This window comes from Panthera tigris, chromosome B4 (assembly GCF_018350195.1).
Source record: "Panthera tigris isolate Pti1 chromosome B4, P.tigris_Pti1_mat1.1, whole genome shotgun sequence".
Lineage (NCBI taxonomy): Eukaryota > Metazoa > Chordata > Mammalia > Carnivora > Felidae > Panthera > Panthera tigris.
This window is the reverse complement of record NC_056666.1, coordinates 137,620,209-137,637,151: the sequence shown is the minus strand read 5'-3', so window position 1 is coordinate 137,637,151 and position 16,943 is coordinate 137,620,209. Positions and strand designations below refer to the sequence as shown.

The 16,943-nt window shown below is 56.0% G+C and overlaps 1 protein-coding gene across 1 annotated transcript in view; it reads left to right on the top strand.

The window, feature by feature from the left end:
• Window positions 1-6,409: 6,409 nt before the first annotated feature.
• CERK (ceramide kinase) overlaps window positions 6,410-16,943 on the top strand; it is a 47,938-nt gene continuing 37,404 nt past the window's right edge. Inside the window, exon 1 of the mRNA XM_042993556.1 lies at window positions 6,410-6,573. Within this exon, the coding sequence (XP_042849490.1) occupies window positions 6,441-6,573 (133 nt within the window). The 5' untranslated portion in view covers window positions 6,410-6,440. The remainder of the gene's footprint in view (window positions 6,574-16,943) is intronic.

Below are 16,943 nucleotides of genomic sequence, written 5' to 3'. Positions count from 1 at the left end.
ACCACTGGCTTTATCTCCCACAAACGCGGTCCCCCGGGGGCCCTACTGGCACAGAGTGAGGTATCCATTAAAGGTAGACTCTGTTGCCGCCACAGGGCTCCATGAGTCCGGTTCCCTGGCTAAGCTCTGCAGTTGTGAGATGCACCCTTCTATTAGGACTTTAATTTACCAATCCCGTGTGCCCTCGTTCTCCTTCCGGAGCTCAACTCTGCACCCTTTTCCCAAGCCTTGCTGACCCCTTGGGTCAGGCTGGACCCTCTGCTAGGCGCCCTCAGAGTCATGTGGAACTTCCCTCCTTTTCTTGTCTGGTTCAGCTTGCAAGGTGGGGTACCTGGCACCCAGCAGGGCTCAGTGAGCTTGAACCACTCCTGTACCTCCTCAGAGGCTGTGGCCTCAGCTTCCCCATCGGAAGTGCCCCGTAAGGAGGTGCCCTGAGCTGACCCCGTTCCCAGGGTCCAGACGTCACGCCCGAGGTTCAGGCTGGTCACTTTCTCCTCCCTGGTGTTCATGCTTCTGTCTACGCAGACGGAATGAGGGGCCAGCCCTGGCCTGACCTTCATCCTCCCCACCGCCCTCCCCGCCTGTGCGTCCGTGGACGGGGTCCTCACTGCCCGGCAGTCTCTCAGGGGGTGTGCCTTGGCCCCACAGTAGCTGACTGCAGCAGTCCTCTGAGATCGGCTTGCGGTTCACGAGGCTTCCAGGGATCGTTCTTCTCTCTCTTCCTTCATGTTTTCGTTTGGGGACTCAGTTCTCTATTCTGTGTCCGGGCTGCAAAACTTCTGGATCGAACACAGACTCTTTGTTTGTTCTTTCCTCCAGAAGGTGTTATTTATACCTTTGTGGGCTCGTTTGAAGCATGTTTCTCCTTCTGTGGCGGTGGCCGTGCAGCAGACTCCAAAAGCAGCCCCGTTCTGCCCTCTCCTGTCCCCAGACCCACCTGTGCCCTGCCCCACCCCCCCGCCGTGGCCCCGTTTACTGAGTTACCAGGGCCCCTCCCCCACCCCCACTGCTCAGATCACTGCCTCCTTCCCTCTCAATTCCTTCAGAGATCGCACACATAAAAAGACAAACATTGCGAGAGCGAACTCTCTGCCTCTCCTTATCTGTCTGAAAATCATAGTTTACAGCTTCTGCTCTGTCCCTTGAAGCCCTGGGCACAAGGTCAGGTTTTCCCGCCCCAACCCCTGTTCCACCTTACCAGGGCTCCTCCCTGGGTCACAGGTGCCACCCCGGGGGCCTCCCCGGGCACCTGTCTCCAAGTCTGCACCCCCTAAAAGGATCCAAGGCCACATTGCACCAGCCAGAAGTGGACACTTGACCCCAGGCCCTGGGCAGGCAGGCTCGCCTGTGAAAGACGCCCTCACTGCCTGAGCCTCAGCTCCCCTCCCCTCCACCCCATCCCCCACCCTCCCCAACAATCTTAGCTGACTCTCAGGCCCACTGGGATGCCCACATTCCTTCTGGCTTCAGGGTTGGAGAGGAGGGATCTCCCACCCTGAACTGCCCCAGACTTCACCCGACGGGAGCCAGCCTTTTCCCTGGGAGGGTCTGCTTCTGAGCAACAGCACCCCCCAGAGACAGCGGACTGGTCTGCCCCCCATCGGGACAGCATGGATGCAAGGATGGCCTTCAGGGCCCCACAGCCCTGTTCCGTACCCAGGTCCCCTGCCGGCCCCTGGAGCCCCCTGACCCTGGTCCCTAGGCTCCCGGGAAGTGTTAGGCACCCCGCCAATGGAGGCGGTCACCCTGGCAGGCCTAGGGAGCCCACAGGATCCAGACCGAGCCCGAGCCCGGCCTTTGGGGCCCTCCCCCTGCTGTGGCACTCCCCACAGCTCCCGGACATGCCAGCAGTCCTGATCCCTGGCCCCCTGTGGTATTCTTTGTGGCCGGCCGGCCCCACCTCACCAGGCTTTGCAGTTCAGATCCACCCTGTGGCCACCACCCCTTGAGAGCCACCCTCTATTCCAGCCCTGCTCCGGGCTTTCCTCCGTGGGCAGGTCCGGCATGCCCCGGGGGGTGGAACAGAGAGGCCCCACCGGGGCGCCCGGAGCAGGGGTGGGGGGCAATGCCTGCTGAGGGTGCCGGCTGCAGCTCCTCTGGGCCTTCTGTTCTCATGTTTCAGACTCTCCCACACCAGTGGGACCCTGGAGCACCCACCCCTCCGTTTCCCTTTCTGTATAACTCGAACAGGTGAGGTTAGTTCGGTGGGTCTCAGTCTCTGCATCTGTGGAGTGGGGTAACTAACTCCCCCACTTCTAGCCGCTACTGTCTGGGTCACGTGTGTGTGCAACGCGAGGCGAACGTTTTGTAAATTATCAGCTTACCCTCTACGCGTTCAGGCCTCTTTGGGCCCAGGATGTGTCTTCCAGGCAATCGGCCTCGACAGGCCATAGTTGGAAGGCCCCTCCTTGAGGGCGGAGGGCAGAGGGCGGCATTCCTGGCAGCCGGTGTGCACGGGGGCAGGTGTCCCCCGCCCCACCCAGCAGCAGTCCAGCGCCAAGTCACGTGGCTGACTTCCTGGGGAGGAAGCCTGGAAAGATAAGCAGGTGGCTGTGTCACAGTAAAGGAGGCCGGCGGCTTCTGGGACACGGGCAAAGTAGGTCAGAGGCTCTGTGGGAGATGGTGCTGGTGGCCAGGAGGGGCCGGCCGGTGGACAGGGTGGTGGGTGCTGGCCGCTGCTGGTCAGGATGTCTGCAGCTCAAGCTTGCGGACCGGACCCGGGACAGGGACAGGTGGTAGGGCAGAGTCTGAGCGGCTGAGTGCATGCCCTCCAGCCTCGCTGGCATCCAGGGCATGTCTAGCCCCCGTGGAGGGCTGGGGCCAGCCATGCACACAGTGGGCCAGTGACGGCCTGGGGACCAACACTGTCCTGCAGCACCACACGTGGGACTGGGGCCACACGAGGGGCAGCTTGAGTGGAAGCCTCACGGGGTGAGCTGCTTGGGGGTTCTGTGGCATGAGGGGGGGGCCAAGGAGAGGCTGAGTAGGGGGTTCCCAGGCAGACGTTACAGGCACGGCATCTGGGCCAGCGCTGGAAAGGCATTCCTGCCAGGACAGAGGTGAGAGAGGGGGCCAGGAGGCCATCAGGGGGGCTGAGGGCACAGCCCCAGTGCCAAGGGCTGGGTCGCCCTGGCCTTTTGGAGGTTCATGTTGGCTGTTCTGCTGGGTGCCTTCAGAGCTCGCCCGTGCCAGCCCCACCGGGACTTAGCACACAGCAGGGGCCTGGCACCTGCTTCGGGGCCTCAGTGCTACGCTCACCGTCACGGGCACACAGCGCTCACATGGGCTCTGACCCCCTGCCCGGCACTCCTCCCACCCAGCCGACTGCAGGAAGCGTTGTCTTCTGCCAACTAGGCCTTCGCTGCATTTCCTTCTTCCCCTGCGTACAAGCGAGGGGTCCTGCCCCGGCCAGGTCCCTCCTCGCCAGCCCCAGAACTCCAGGCCCCCCAGGGCGGAAGGGGCTGCAAACCACCACAGACAACGCGGCTCAAACAGGAGAAACGTATTTTCTCACAGTTTCAGTTCGGAGGCTAGAAGCGCAAGGTCAAGGCGCTGGCGTGCTGGCTTCCTCTGGGGCCTCTCTCCCTGGCTCATAGGCCGCCAGCCTCTTCGTATGGCGGACCCAACGCGTGTGAGTTCTCCTGGTCTCCCCGTGTGTGTCCACACTTCCTCTGGTGCGCCACACCAGTCAGGTGGCCTCCTTTTACCTGAATTACTTCTTTGAAGGCCCTGTGTCCAAACAGTCACATCCGAGGCCCCTCCTCCAGGCCTTGTCAGTGTTTTGCAGTTGATCCCACGCCCCCCCTGCCCTCCACCCTGCAGAGGTGGGGCCCCAGTCATCTCTGGCTACGGGCCTGAATTCACGGCTGATGTGTGGCATTAAAGGGTCTCTCAGTAAATAACCTGGGAGGGGCAGGAGGAACCCAGCCCCCAGAAGCCACGGAAGGAGGCCCTGGGAGGGAGGCTGGCATTTCTGAGGCCATACAGCCTCATACAGCCCACGCACATACATACCCATGTATGTATACATACCCATGTATGTATACATACCCATGTATGTACACATACACGGGTAGGCATACAGCCCACCCACACTTCCCTGCCATCCTTCGCATGCTGCAGCTGGGACACCGGCCCCGGCAGGCCCTGCGGCAGGGGTTCCAGAGCAGCGTCCCATCCGCATTTCCTGAGCCTCAGAGGAGCGGCCGTGGGAGGGAGGCCGGGCAGGCCTTCCTTCGTCCACCCCACCGGGCTGGAGATCAGGCATGGTTTGCCCAAGGGTGGGGCTCGGACTCACACCCCGCCTTCTGCCCTACCCTCTCTCCCTGCACCTGGTCTGGATTGGGAGGGGGTGGGGGTTGGGCTCCTGGCGAGGAGCGAATCACAGGGAGCTGGCGGGGTCATACCTGACTTGGGGCCACCCGGTGCCAAGCACGGGCACGGTGGCCCACCCTTCCGCCATCTGCAGCCGGAGGCCCTGCAGGAGAAGCCAAGGAGACACGGGGCTGCGCAGGGAGAGCTGAGAGAAAGGCAGATGGCTGTCCTGGGCCCCCGCAGCCAGACCTCTGTCACTTTGAGCCCTGTGCCTTCAGGCAAGTTACTCAGCTTGCCTGACAGCTTCTTGGCTGGTGAACCTGGGGCAGATGTGTGCACGTAACAAACACCGGTGCTTCCTACGCGCTGGGACCGTCTCAGCGCTAGGGCTATGGGGAGACACGTGTCCGTGTCCTCCTGGAGCTGGGTGGGGAGGAGCAGACACGCTATGAGGGCAGGCCCGGAGCCCTGCTGGGGTGGGCTGCGGCAGCCGCCCACACGGAGAAGGAAGGGGTGAGCAGAAGGAAGGGTTACGCAGGAGAAGGAAGGGTTGAGCTGGGCCAGCCATGAGGGAAAGACCCTGGGGGCACAGAGGTCAGGAGGGCACCTCCCCATCCTTGGACCTGCTCAGCCGTCTGTCCCACCCCCAGCCGCCCGGCTCTCTCCCAGGCCTTTAGGAGGAAGACCTCCTCCAGCAAGCCTCCTCAGGGGCAGTCCATCCTCAGCCTGGATGTGCCGGGTCCCGGGGGAGATGCCTGCCTCACATGCTTCTTCCCTTACCGCTGAGTCCCCCAGAGCCTAAAAGTGTCCCCCTTCGGAATGTGGGAATGTGGGAGGGCAGCGCCTGCTCCCGGTAACCCCGGAGCTGGGCCTATAAGCAGAGACGGTGGTAACTTGAGTGGTGGGGGGAGGGGGGCAATAGGGCTGGCACCTCCTATGGGTGCCTGTCCGGGCCTTCAAGCTTACTTCCAAGGAGGAAGATAGAGCCAGCTCGGCTCTGGAGAGAACGAGGGATCCCAGAGGAGACCAGAGGCCGAAATTCTAGCCGCCCATCCACACGGCATCCCGAATGGCCTTAGGTGCCCTGCGCTCACCTGGAGGGCCAGGCCTGCCCGCCGCCCCCGCAGACGGCCCAGGCAGCATTTCTGCGCCAAGGGAGGAAGGGCCACCCAGACCCCGCCTGTCTTTACGACCCGCCAGGGAGGGGCTACTGAGTTCCTTGCACGAGGCAACTGTGACCCGGACCCAGAGACCAGCCGCAAAGGGAAGCCACCTCCTCCCGGACCAGCACCAGCGCCCTCCAAATGCTCCCCGCTCCCCAGAGACGGCCCCCGGGTCGACTCCCTTCCCTTCCTCGCACCCCAGGCCCCCTCCTCGATCCCCTGTCCAGCCCCTCTTCTCCTCTCGCCTAGCCCCTCCCGTCCCCCCACTGCTGCTCCCAGGACCCTTCCCGTCCACCCCCCCCCCCCGCCCCCCAGGCCTCCTCCTCTGCCCCCGTCCAGCCCCTCTTCTCCCCCCACCCGGCCTTTCCCCGGTCCCCCCCCCCCCGGCCCCACTCTGCAGCTCCCAGGACCCCTTCTCCGCCCCCCGCCCACGCAACCCAGGCCCCCTCCTTCTCTCCCCCAATCCAGCCCCTTCCTTCCTGTCCCCCCGCCTGCAGCTCCCAGGACCCCTCGGCCCCCGCCTTCGCACCCCAGGCCTCCTCCTCTCCCCACGCCCGGCCCCTCCTCTCCCCCCACTCCGCCCTTCCTCGGTCCCCCACTCCCTGCAGCTCCCAAGACCCCTCGGCCCCGCTCCTCGTACCCTAGGCCCCTCCCCTCCCCCTCCCCTGCCCCCTCCCGGCCCCCTCCACCCCCGCCCGGCCCCCTCGTCGTCCCCGCGGCCGCCCTGCGTACGAGGTGACGCAGCGCCGCCCGCCCCGCGCGCCCCGCCCGCCCCCCGCCCCGCGCGCCCCGCCCGCCCCCGCGCCGCCGCCGCCGCCGCCGCCGCCGCCGCCGCCGCCGCCGCCGCCGCCGCCACCCGGTCGGGCTCCAGGGGCCGCTAACGGTCCCGCGCCCCTCGGCGTCCGCGCCCCCGCCCCGCGCCGCGCCCGGCCGAGCAGGCGGCTCCGGCGGGCGACGGGCGCGATGGGGGCGGCGGAGCCGCTGCGCTCGGTGCTGTGGGTGAAGCGGCAGCGCTGCGCCGTGAGCCTGGACCCCGCGCGGGCGCTGCTGCGCTGGTGGCGGAGCCCGGGGCCCGGAGCCGGCGCCCCCGGCGCGGGTGAGTGTCGCCGCCGCAGCCCGCGGGTCCGGCGTGGAGGAGGGGGGGGGGCGCGGGGGGCCGGGGAGGGGGCGGGGGCGCGTCCCGGCGCCCTGGGGGGGCTGTGCGCTCTGGGGACCCCGTGACAAAGGGCGAGTCGGGGCGGTGCGGGCGGAGAGGGCCGGAGACCCGGCGCCCTTGGTCCCTCGCGCGGATGCCACCCCGGCGGGGAGGGCTGCGGCCCGGGACGCGTCTCCCGATCGCGGCCGCATCGCGCAGACGGGCCCGCAGATATCCAAAGGGCACCTTCTGGGTGAGATGGGTTACGGATGGATCCCGAGGGGCGCCGGCGCGCCGCGCTCGGTTTCGGTTTAACCCAAGGACCGACGCTTTTCTTTCGCCCGGGTCCAAACCCGGGAGGCAGCCTTGCAGGGTAGGGGGTTGCTGTTGTAGAGAGTGGAGGAGAGGGCTCGGGGCCTTCCGTCTGGGATGTGCTGGGGCGGGCGGGCGGGGGGGGGGGGGCGTGGTGGGAGTGGGTTTTGGTACAGCGGGCTGGACACATGACCTTCAGAGGCCTTCTCCTTTCGGAGAAGTGTAATTTGGATAAAAATGGAAAGGACACACCCGGCCCAGGGGACACTCTCCCCAAGGAGAAGGGACCAGGGGCTCGCTGGCAGAGCTGTCTGCTGGCAGAGGGAGGGCAGAGGCTTAATGAGATGTCATTTGATCCCGAGAGGGAGGAGGAGGATTACCGAGGGCTGTGTTGGACAGTGGGAAGGGGGAGGCTTCCAAGGCCCAGAAACCCGGGCTGGCCAGTGTGGGTGTGTTCCACTTCATTCATTCTCTTGTGCAAGTTTTATCCGGGGCCTGTTGGGGAGGGTGCGGTGGTATCCTAGCCCTGGCTCAGTGCCTGTGGAAAAGTCCCTGCCGCAGTGGGTCATTTTCCCTGGAAGGAAGCCAGAGGGGTGCACCTGCAGGGGCACGTGTGTCTGAGGAGAAGACCCCGGCCGGTGGAGGCCCATCACCGGGGTATGGGTGGGGCCAGCAGCCTTCACTTAGGTGGCGGCATTTGAGCAGAGAGCCCGAGAAACCCATGCACCTGGGGGAGAGGTTGTCCAGGTGGGAAGAAGAGTAAGGGCCCTAAAACCAGGCGGGAGGTGGATGTCAGCCCAAGGTATCCCAGGGGCTGACATGGGACTCCTCTTTGGCTGTGAGGGCTTTATCCGGCTTAACATTCTTAAAGGATCCACTGAGAGTGAACGGAGGGAGCTCGATTCCGGGGCTCCTGGCCTTGGTCAGGCAGGAGTGGGGGACGAGCAGGGCGGGGTGTGCGTGAGGCATGTAAGCTGAGCGAGGGCAGCAGAGTCCAGGCTTGCAGTCCACTGAAGTCACTGCACAAGAGGCAGCAATTTATTGTTTTGATTATTGGGGGTGGGGGTGGCAGATTCTCTCGTGGGCAGAGTTTGGGACACCCTGGGGTGCTCCAGGTGCTTCCTGACGCTGAGGTTGTGAGGCTCACGGGTTGGAGGAGGGGTGGGCCGAGCCGAAACAGGCGAGGCCGAGGTCAAGGGCGGCCTCAGACCCATGGCCAACACTTGGTTTCCGGCCTTGGGGTCACCGGAAGCACTGTCTGCAGAGAGCCTGTCTCTGGCTGGGTGTCTGAGAGTTTACTCTTGTGTGATCTTACTGATGTCCCTCTGGGAGAAATGTCTTGCATCAGGTATCACCCCGGGGCTTCTTTGCACCACCCACCAGGGCCCCGTGTCTTGCTCTAACGGTGCCTGGCCCGGCCCCGAGGGCTTTGAGCATCTGTGTACATTTCTGGGCTCGAGAATGGGTCTCTTCCGTGCGGCCATCGCGCTGCCATTCCACACGTGTCGTGTTCACACACAGCCCCAGCCGGGCAGGTGTTCTCGTACTTTACACGCGGAGAGACCCAGCTATGGGGCATCTAAGTAACTGTCCCCCCGGTGGTCCACACGTGAGCTTGGTCCCCGCCAGCCACTGGCAGTGTGGCCCCATCAAGCCTCAGCGCCGCGTGGACACTGGACAGACCCCACCCCCGTGGGTTGTCCAGGTGGGAAGTCCCTCGTTGCCTGCATTTAGCGCCAGCCACCCTTCGCCAGCTGGTTTCCGGTGGTCAGACTCTGGGCCTGCGTGGGGGCCGTGCCGCCTTCGGTCTGCTGGCTGCTGGTTCTCTCTCTCGGGAGAGGTATTGTTTTGCATCTACGGAGGGTGAAGGCGCTCTGTGCGGGCTCGTTTGGAGCTTTCTCCCTGGAGGGGCCGGGGCTGCGGGCGCCCTGGCCGGGGGGGCTTCCTCCAGGAGGAGGCCTGTTCCCGTCGCTGTTTTCCGACACCAGCCACCGCCTTGGGTGAGCAGCGCAGAAACTGCTGTGCCAGCTCGTTGGGTTTTCTTCGCTTCTCCGCGCCCGCAAAAGGGAAGCAGGCCCGTGGCAGATGATTGCATGCCGGAGGTCAGTAGGGTCAGGACGTGCACCAGGCCACAGGAGAGGTCAGAGAGGGGAGCCGCGTCAGGGCCGCGGGGTGCGGCCACGTGGGTCATTTCACCCGATCCTCTTGTGTCTCGAGAATATCACTCCTGTTTTCTTTTTTTTTTTAATTTTTTTTTTAACGTTTATTTATTTTTGAGACAGAGAGAGACAGAGCATGAACGGGGGAGGGTCAGAGACAGAGGGAGACACAGAATCGGAAGCAGGCTCCAGGCTCCGAGCCGTCAGCACAGAGCCCGACGCGGGGCTCGAACTCACGGACCGTGAGATCATGACCTGAGCCGAAGTCGGCCGCTCAACCGACTGAGCCACCCAGGCGCCCCTGTCACTCCTGTTTTCAGGCATGAAAACTGGAAGCCGTGAACTGATTGCTCCCAGAGGCAAAAGGTGTACAAAAGGGAGCTGGGGGTTTGATCCAGGCACGTGCTCTTTTCTCCGTGGCCCGGTGTTTGAGACGAGGACGAGGTGAGGACGAGGGAATTGGGGGGCAGAGCTGTCTGGTCTCAGAGCGGACTGCCCCTAAGGGCGCGTGCGGTGAGAGCAAGTGCTCCTGGGTGCCAGCCTGGTCGGAAGTGGAGCTGATTGAAAACAGGAAACCGGGCAGAGGCCTCGTGTGTCAAAGGGGGTCGTGCTAGTCGAACTTGAAACAGACTGTAGCTATAGCTGGGTTATATATACCCCCAGACTCTGAATGTGTTCTCTTAGGGTCAGGGCTGGCAGGAGAGTGTGTGTGTGTGTGTGTGTGTGTGTGTGTGTGTGTGTGTGTGTGTCCTGGGGGGTTGTGGTGGGGGGTGGACACGGCTGGTGCTCCACGGTTGGAGAAGAGAACCCTCTCCTTCCTCCCAATGGCCCCACCTGGCTGATGGTGAGCTCCTTGGTCGGGTCACTGCTGTATTTATAAAGTATGCCTCTAATACTGCCTGTGCAGTGCCAGGCAAAACGTAGGTAAGCCACAGACACTTACGGAAAGTTTAAAATCTAGAAAACACAGACAGAAAGGCACGCACACAAAAACTACCCTTAGTCTTACCCTCAGGCAGTGAATACTATTTGGTGTTTCTGTCTATGTGAATATGCATGAAAGAAAAGCTGGGGAAATATAGTGTAGAATGTTTTCTATAGTATTATTTACTCACTTAAAATATGACTTTTTAAAGTTAACTTTATTGGGGCGACTGGGTGGCTCAGTCGGTTAAGCACTGGACTTCAGCTCAGGCCATGATCTCGTGGTTCGTGACTTTGAGCCCCGTGTGGGGCTCTGTGCTGACAGCCAGGAGCCTGGAGCCTGGTTTACATCCTGTGTGTGTGTCTCTCTCTCAGCCCCTCCCTGGCTCGTTCTCTGTCTGTCTCTCTCAAAAGTAAATAAACATAAAAAAATATTTAGGGGCACCTGGGTGGCTCAGTCGGTTGAGCGGCAGACTTCGGCTCAGGTCACGATCTCACAGCTCATGGGTTCGAGCCCCGCGTCAGGCTCTGTGCTGATGGCTCGGAGCCTGGAGCCTGTTTTGGATTCTGTGTCTCCCCTCTCTCTCTGTCCCCAACCCACTCGCATTCTGTCTCTGTCTCTCTCAAAAAAAATAAGTAAACATTAAAATAAATTTTTTTTTAATATTTAAGGTCAACTTTATTGAGGTATAATTTGCATACAGTAAAATTCACACATTTTAAGGATGTAGTTTGGGGAATTTTGATCAGTGTATGCACCTGCCGAAACATCACCCTATCAGGATACAGAACCTTCGAATCACCCCAGAACCTTCCTCTGTGCCCCATCCCTCGGTCTCTGCCCTGCTTTATCACCGGGGACGGATTTGACTTCTAATAGAATTTCCTATAAGTGGAATCATGTGATACGTGCCCTTCCTGTCTCTGGCTTCTTTGTTTCGCTTAATCATTTTGCACTCACAATGATCAGTGGTCGGTTCCTCCTTATCACAAGGTAATACTGTGTTGTCTGAGTAAACCAGTTTGTTTATTCACTGTGTGGATTTGGGGGCCATTTCCAGTGTTTGGCTGCATGAATAAAGATGCTGATCATTTGTATAAAAGTCCTTTTGGGGGGGTATATACTTTCTTTTCTCTTGGGTGTGTATTTAGGAACAGAGAGCTGGCATATCTTAAAGACATGATTTTTCTTTGTCGTGCAGTGTTTCATTACATGAACATTACAAAATGCCCTTTTCACTCATTGATAATGTAAAAGTTCCTCAAAATCAGAGTTGGATGGATTAAAGATTTTCATGTAAAAAATTAGTCCAAGAAAACAGAGGATAAGTTATAGTGTTGGAATGTGGGAAGACCTCCCTAACCAAGGTGAACTCCAGAATGCCTACAGAAAAATCTGAATTATTTCAATAAATAAAAATCTTAAATATTTTTGGTAAGACTCCATAATTTAAAAAATGATGGGGATGATATTTGCAACAAATATGATAGACAGTGAAAATTAAGAAAACATTAAAAAACTTTAATGTTTTTATTTTTGACAAAGAGGGACAGAGCATGAGTGGGGGGAGGGCAGAGAGCAAAGGAGACACAGAATCCGAAGCAGGCTCCAGACTCTGAGTTGACAGCATGGAGCCCGACATGGGGCTCGAACGCATGAACCTCGATTTTGTGACCTGAGCCGAAGTCAGACGCCCAACCGACTGAGCGACCCAGGCTCCCCAAGAAAACATTTAAACGTATAAAAATTGATTTTAAAAATCCATTGCAAAGAACGCATACAGGCCGTTCACACAAGTAAACAATTCAGGGCTGGGTGACGAGCATCTGGGTAGATACTGAAGCCAAAGCGGCATAAAGAACGGAGCCACTTGTGACGGGTGTGTGAGCCGCTTTGGGAGATTCATCTGGCGATGTTTTGAAAGTATTTCTTAAAATGATCTATTACGTGACCCATCCATCTCACATCTGATCAGTTACCTCAAGGAAGAACACTAGTATTTAACGAACCGTCTTTCATCCTTTAGAAGATAATACCTTCTCTTTATTAGGATGCTGTTAATATTTTTTACTCCTACCCCCCTCCCCTTAATTTTTCTTCTCTAACGGTCCAGATTTTTGCATAACAGACTTCCCGACAGTGAAGTTGGTTTCTGCCTTTGGCCGTTTCATGAGCCTCACTCCTACAGTCACCCTGACTTCGCGGTCGGCGTGATCGGCGTCGCGCGGACACAGTGCTTTCTCTGCATCCTGACTTCTCTTGAGCCCCGGTTCCAAGTTTCTGGCGACCTCTGATTCCACGCCGGAGACGGCCATTGGTGCTTGCTCTTCTAGAAGGGTCTCCCATGTGCGCGGCTCCGTGGCGCCACGGGCTGCCCGTTGCCGGTGCTGGGCTTGCGTTCAAGGCTTCCAGATCTGACCCCAAGGTCCCCACCCCACCTGCTGCCTTCTGGTTCAGCACCGCCTCTCTCTGCCAGAGGCTTTTCCTTCCCGTTTCCGGGTTTGAATCTTACCTTCCAGGCCTGGCCCTGCTGGTACTTTGCCCTTCGGCGTTCTTTTTCTTTTGAGTTTCGTACAGCCCGGTTTGTACCTCTCTGCTAGTTATTTCCCTCTGCTTTGTGTGGTGAGTTGGGCTTTTTACATTTGTGTTTGTATTTGTCTCCTCCCCTGCATTCTCCTGGAGGGCAGAATCCTGTGTCCTCTGGATTCACCCCCGAACCCCATTCTCCAGGAGCTCCCCGCTGAGCAGCAAGGGGGGTGGGGGATGCAGACACAGCGGGTCCCACCAGCAGGAAAAGGTGGGGGGGGGGGGGCTTCCAGTAGTGATTTGTTGCTCTGTTTGCTTACAAGAGCCAGCCCTTGCTTTTCTCTGAAGGGGAGTGGGTTTGAAACCATGGGGAGTGACTAGGAATCAGAAGAGTTTGTGCAAAGCCCACAAATTCTCCGCGGTCCATGCCCGCCCAGCGTGTGCTGTGGAAATCTTATTTGTGCCCCATTGCCAAGGCACGAGCAATGCAGATGGTCAGATTATATAAAGCCAGTGACCTGCACATTTCGATATGGAGGAATCTCAGTCTATCTGAAGAGGGAATGAATGGCAATCCTCTCTACCTATTTCAGAAAAAAAGAATCCAGATTTGGGTACGAGCCTCTATAGGAAGAGGGGCGCAGCTTTGCAGTCTTAGCGGATGTCAGAAAACAGCAGGCCTTCCCAAAGTGTCCCCTTAGGCCCTTGCCACCGTTATTGTCAGTAGCTGAACGTGGTCGTAAAAATGGTAATTTTTCAGAGATTATTCAAGGTTAACTTTTATCTGTTGCTCTAAGATGGGCCTCCAAACGCTTTCTTAAAGGGCCAGATGGCAAATGTTTTAGGCTTTGTGGGTCACAGTTCCTCAGCTCTGCTGGTTTAGCACAAAAACAGCTACAGATGCTGTGTGCGTGAATTCACGTGGCTGTGTGCCAATAAAACTTTATTTATAAAAGCAGGCAGCTGGCTGAATTTGGCCTGCAGCTTGCTGACCCTGCTCTAAATCATTATTTGTGAACAGGGAATGACCATGTGATGTATTGTAAAAGCAGCTGATCCAGATGACAAAAAATATTTTATCCTTCAAAACAAACAAGTGAACAGATCTAGTCATCTGGAGGAACCGATACTGCAGTTTGGGAAACACACCCACTCGGGTTCTGGTCCCACCATGCCCTGCTCTGTAAGCGGCAAGCCCGTCCTCCCTCTGAGAAATGGTACATCCCTGTGCAGACTGGCCTTGGGCATCAAAATTGGTCTATTTCCTTTCTCTCTGACCAGTTTCACACAAACCTGCCTACACCCCACCAAAGTTTGAAGTAGCACAAGAACAAAGGAGCGTGTCAGAGTGATGTAGTCTATGGTGATACATGTTCCGTGGCACTGGAAAGACTGTGTATTCTGCTATTGTTGTGGGGGGGGGGGTGTTGGAGAAATGTGATGGATCCTATTGGTTGATGATGGTGTTGGTTGGTTCTTAATATCCTTGCTGATCTTCTGTTTCATTGTTCTATCAATTGTTGAAGTCTCCAACTATAATTCTGGACTTCTCTAGTTTGCCTTGTAGTTCTGTTAGTTTTTGCCTTATGTATTTTCCTGCTATGTTGTTTGATGCATACATGTTCAGGTTGCTATGTCTTCATTTGGGGTTGACCCTTTTTCATTATGTAATATGCCTCTCTGTTTCAGGTAATTGTCTTTGTTCTGAGGTCTACTTTATGTATTAATAAGCCACTCCTACTTTCTTTTGATTAATGTTTTCATGGTGTGTCTTTTCCATCCTTTTACTTTCTACCTGTTCCATTGGTAGATTTGCAGTGAGTTTAGACCACATACAGTTAAGTCATGTTTTTAAATCTCTGTCTTCTTAATGTAAATTTTGATATGTTAGGGTTTAAATCTGCCATTTTATATTTTGTTTTCTGTTTTTCTTTCTGATTTTCATTTTTCTGTTTTCTTTTTCCTGCCTTCCTGTGGATTACTTAATTTTTTTTTTTTTTTAGAATTAGGTTTTGGTTTATCTATACATCTTTATTAGTTTTATATTGTTGTAAAATATCTGTATTGTTTTGGTTCCAATTTTAGTGTATGTGCTGCTGAAGTGAACACAGTCTGTATTCTTTTTTTTAAATGTTTATTTATTTTGAGAGAGTGCACATGCACGCATGCATAAGCAGGGGGAAGGGCAGAGAGAGAGGAGAGAGAGAATCCCAAGCAGTCTCCATGCTGTCATTATGGAGCCTGACGAGGGGCTCAAGCCTGTGAACCATGAGATCATGACCTGAGCCAAAATCAAGAGTCAGACACTCAACTGACTGAGCCACCCAAGCACCCCAATTTGTATTGTTTTTTTTTTAATGCGTTTCTTTGTGTAGCCTCTGAGTGGTTGTCTCCAGTGTTGGTTTATGTAAATGTAACTCTCCCCAGCCTGCTGGTGCTGTCATTTTACCTGTTTGGGTAAAATATAGAAAGCTTACCTCTGCATCACCCTACTCTCCCCTGTTTTATTGTATAAGTGTCTTGATTTTTCCCTCCGCGGACATTTAGAACCACATTAGTGTTACAATTTTATCTTCAATCCTCAAACATCATTTAGGAAAGTCAAGAAAAGAAGGAAATTCTGTTGGGGCACCTGGGTGGCTCAGTCGGTTAAGCGTCCGACTTCAGCTCAGGTCATGATCTCCTAGTTTGTGGGTTCAGGCCCCATGTCAAGCTCTGTGCTTACAGCTCGGAGCCTAGAGCCTGCTTCAGATTCTTTGTCTCCCTCTCTCTGTGCCCCTCCCCAGCTTGTGCTCTCTCTCTGTCTCTCTCTTTCTCTCAAAAATGAATAAATAAACATTTAAAAAAGAAGGAAATTCTGTTGTATTTGTCTTTATCTTTGTTCACCATATTGTTTCTCTTTCTTTTTTTCAGGGATCCGTCCATATTTTTTCTTTTCTGCTTCCTCTAGCCATTCTTCAGGAAAGGTCTGCTAGCAGCAAGTTCTCTTGGTCTTCCTCTAGCTGAGAATGTCTTGATTTCTCCTTTATCCCTGAAAGATATTTTTGCTGGGTATAAGATTCTGGGTTGACAGTTCTTTTCTTTTGGCACTGGAAGAATATTTTGTCACTTCTTTCTGGACTTCCATGGTTGCTGCTGAGAAATGCACTGTCACTTGAATTGCTTTTCCCCCTATAGGTAAAGTGCTGTTTCTCTCTCGTTGACTTTAGGATTTTTTCTTTGACTATGATGTGATTTTCAGAAGTTTGACTGTGATGTGTCTTGGTTTGATTTTCTTTGTAAGTTATGTCTTTTATGTTATGTAAGTTATGTCTTACAAATTTGGGAAGTTTTCAGCCATTATTTTTAAATACTTTTTCAACCCATCTCTCAATACTTCTGGGACACTGGTGACACAACCATGAGATCTTTGTTTATAATTTCACAGGTCCTCAGGGCTCTGTTCACTTTTTAAAAACTTTTTCTCTGTTGTTCGAATTGAGTAACTTCCATCATTTTATCTTTCAGTTCACTGATTCTTTTCTCTGTCCCTCCGTTCTGTGTTCAAGTCTACCCCCCTGCTTTCTATTTTGGTTATTGTGTTTTTATTTTTCAGTTCTCAGATTTCTGTCTGGTTCATTTTTTATCTTTTCTTCCCTTGCCGAGTCTTTGTAGGCCTTCGTTGGCTTTCCATGTGTAATTGCTCAGGGAATGTTCTCATCTGCTCAAACAGTGCTTGCCAGTGTCTGTGCTATCTCAGTGTTGGCCTCTAGCGACTGTCATTTTCCATTCAGTTGTAGAACTTCCCAGTTCTTACCGTGGTGACTGATTTTTTATTGGAACCTGGACATTCCTGTACGACGTAATGAGACTGGATCTTATTTAAATCTTCTCTTTTAGCTGGCTTTCTCTGACACTGCTCCATCAGGGAAGAGGTGGCTAGTTACTGCCAGGTGGGGGAAGAAGTCCAGGTTCCCCTTGGCCTTGTTGGCAACCAAGGAGGGGTCCCTCATTGCTGCCGGTGAGGTGGGAGTCCTCTCCGCCCCCCACCAGCCCTCCACTGATACTTCCTCGGCTGGGAGGGGTGGGATGCCTTGCGACTACTCCTTACGGGGTCTCCCACGATCTGGGTGGGTGGTCAAAGTCCTGACTCCCCACTGTGTCTTCTCTGACACCATCCCAGCAAGGAGGCCGAGGGCACCTGGCTCCTGCCGGGTGGAGGTAAAGTCCAGCTCCTTTTCTGTCTCCTGGGGGAGTGAGGCTTGTTACCAGCTGGCTGGATGAACATTCCAGCTGCCTACGTGGGTTTCTCTCACATCACCCTGGCTGGGAGCGCTGGGGGACCTCGTGAACTCCTCCATGGAAGTCCAGGCTCCTGGTCAGCCTTTATTAGTGTGTGTGCAGGTGGGGCCAGTGTTTTCTGTGTGTTT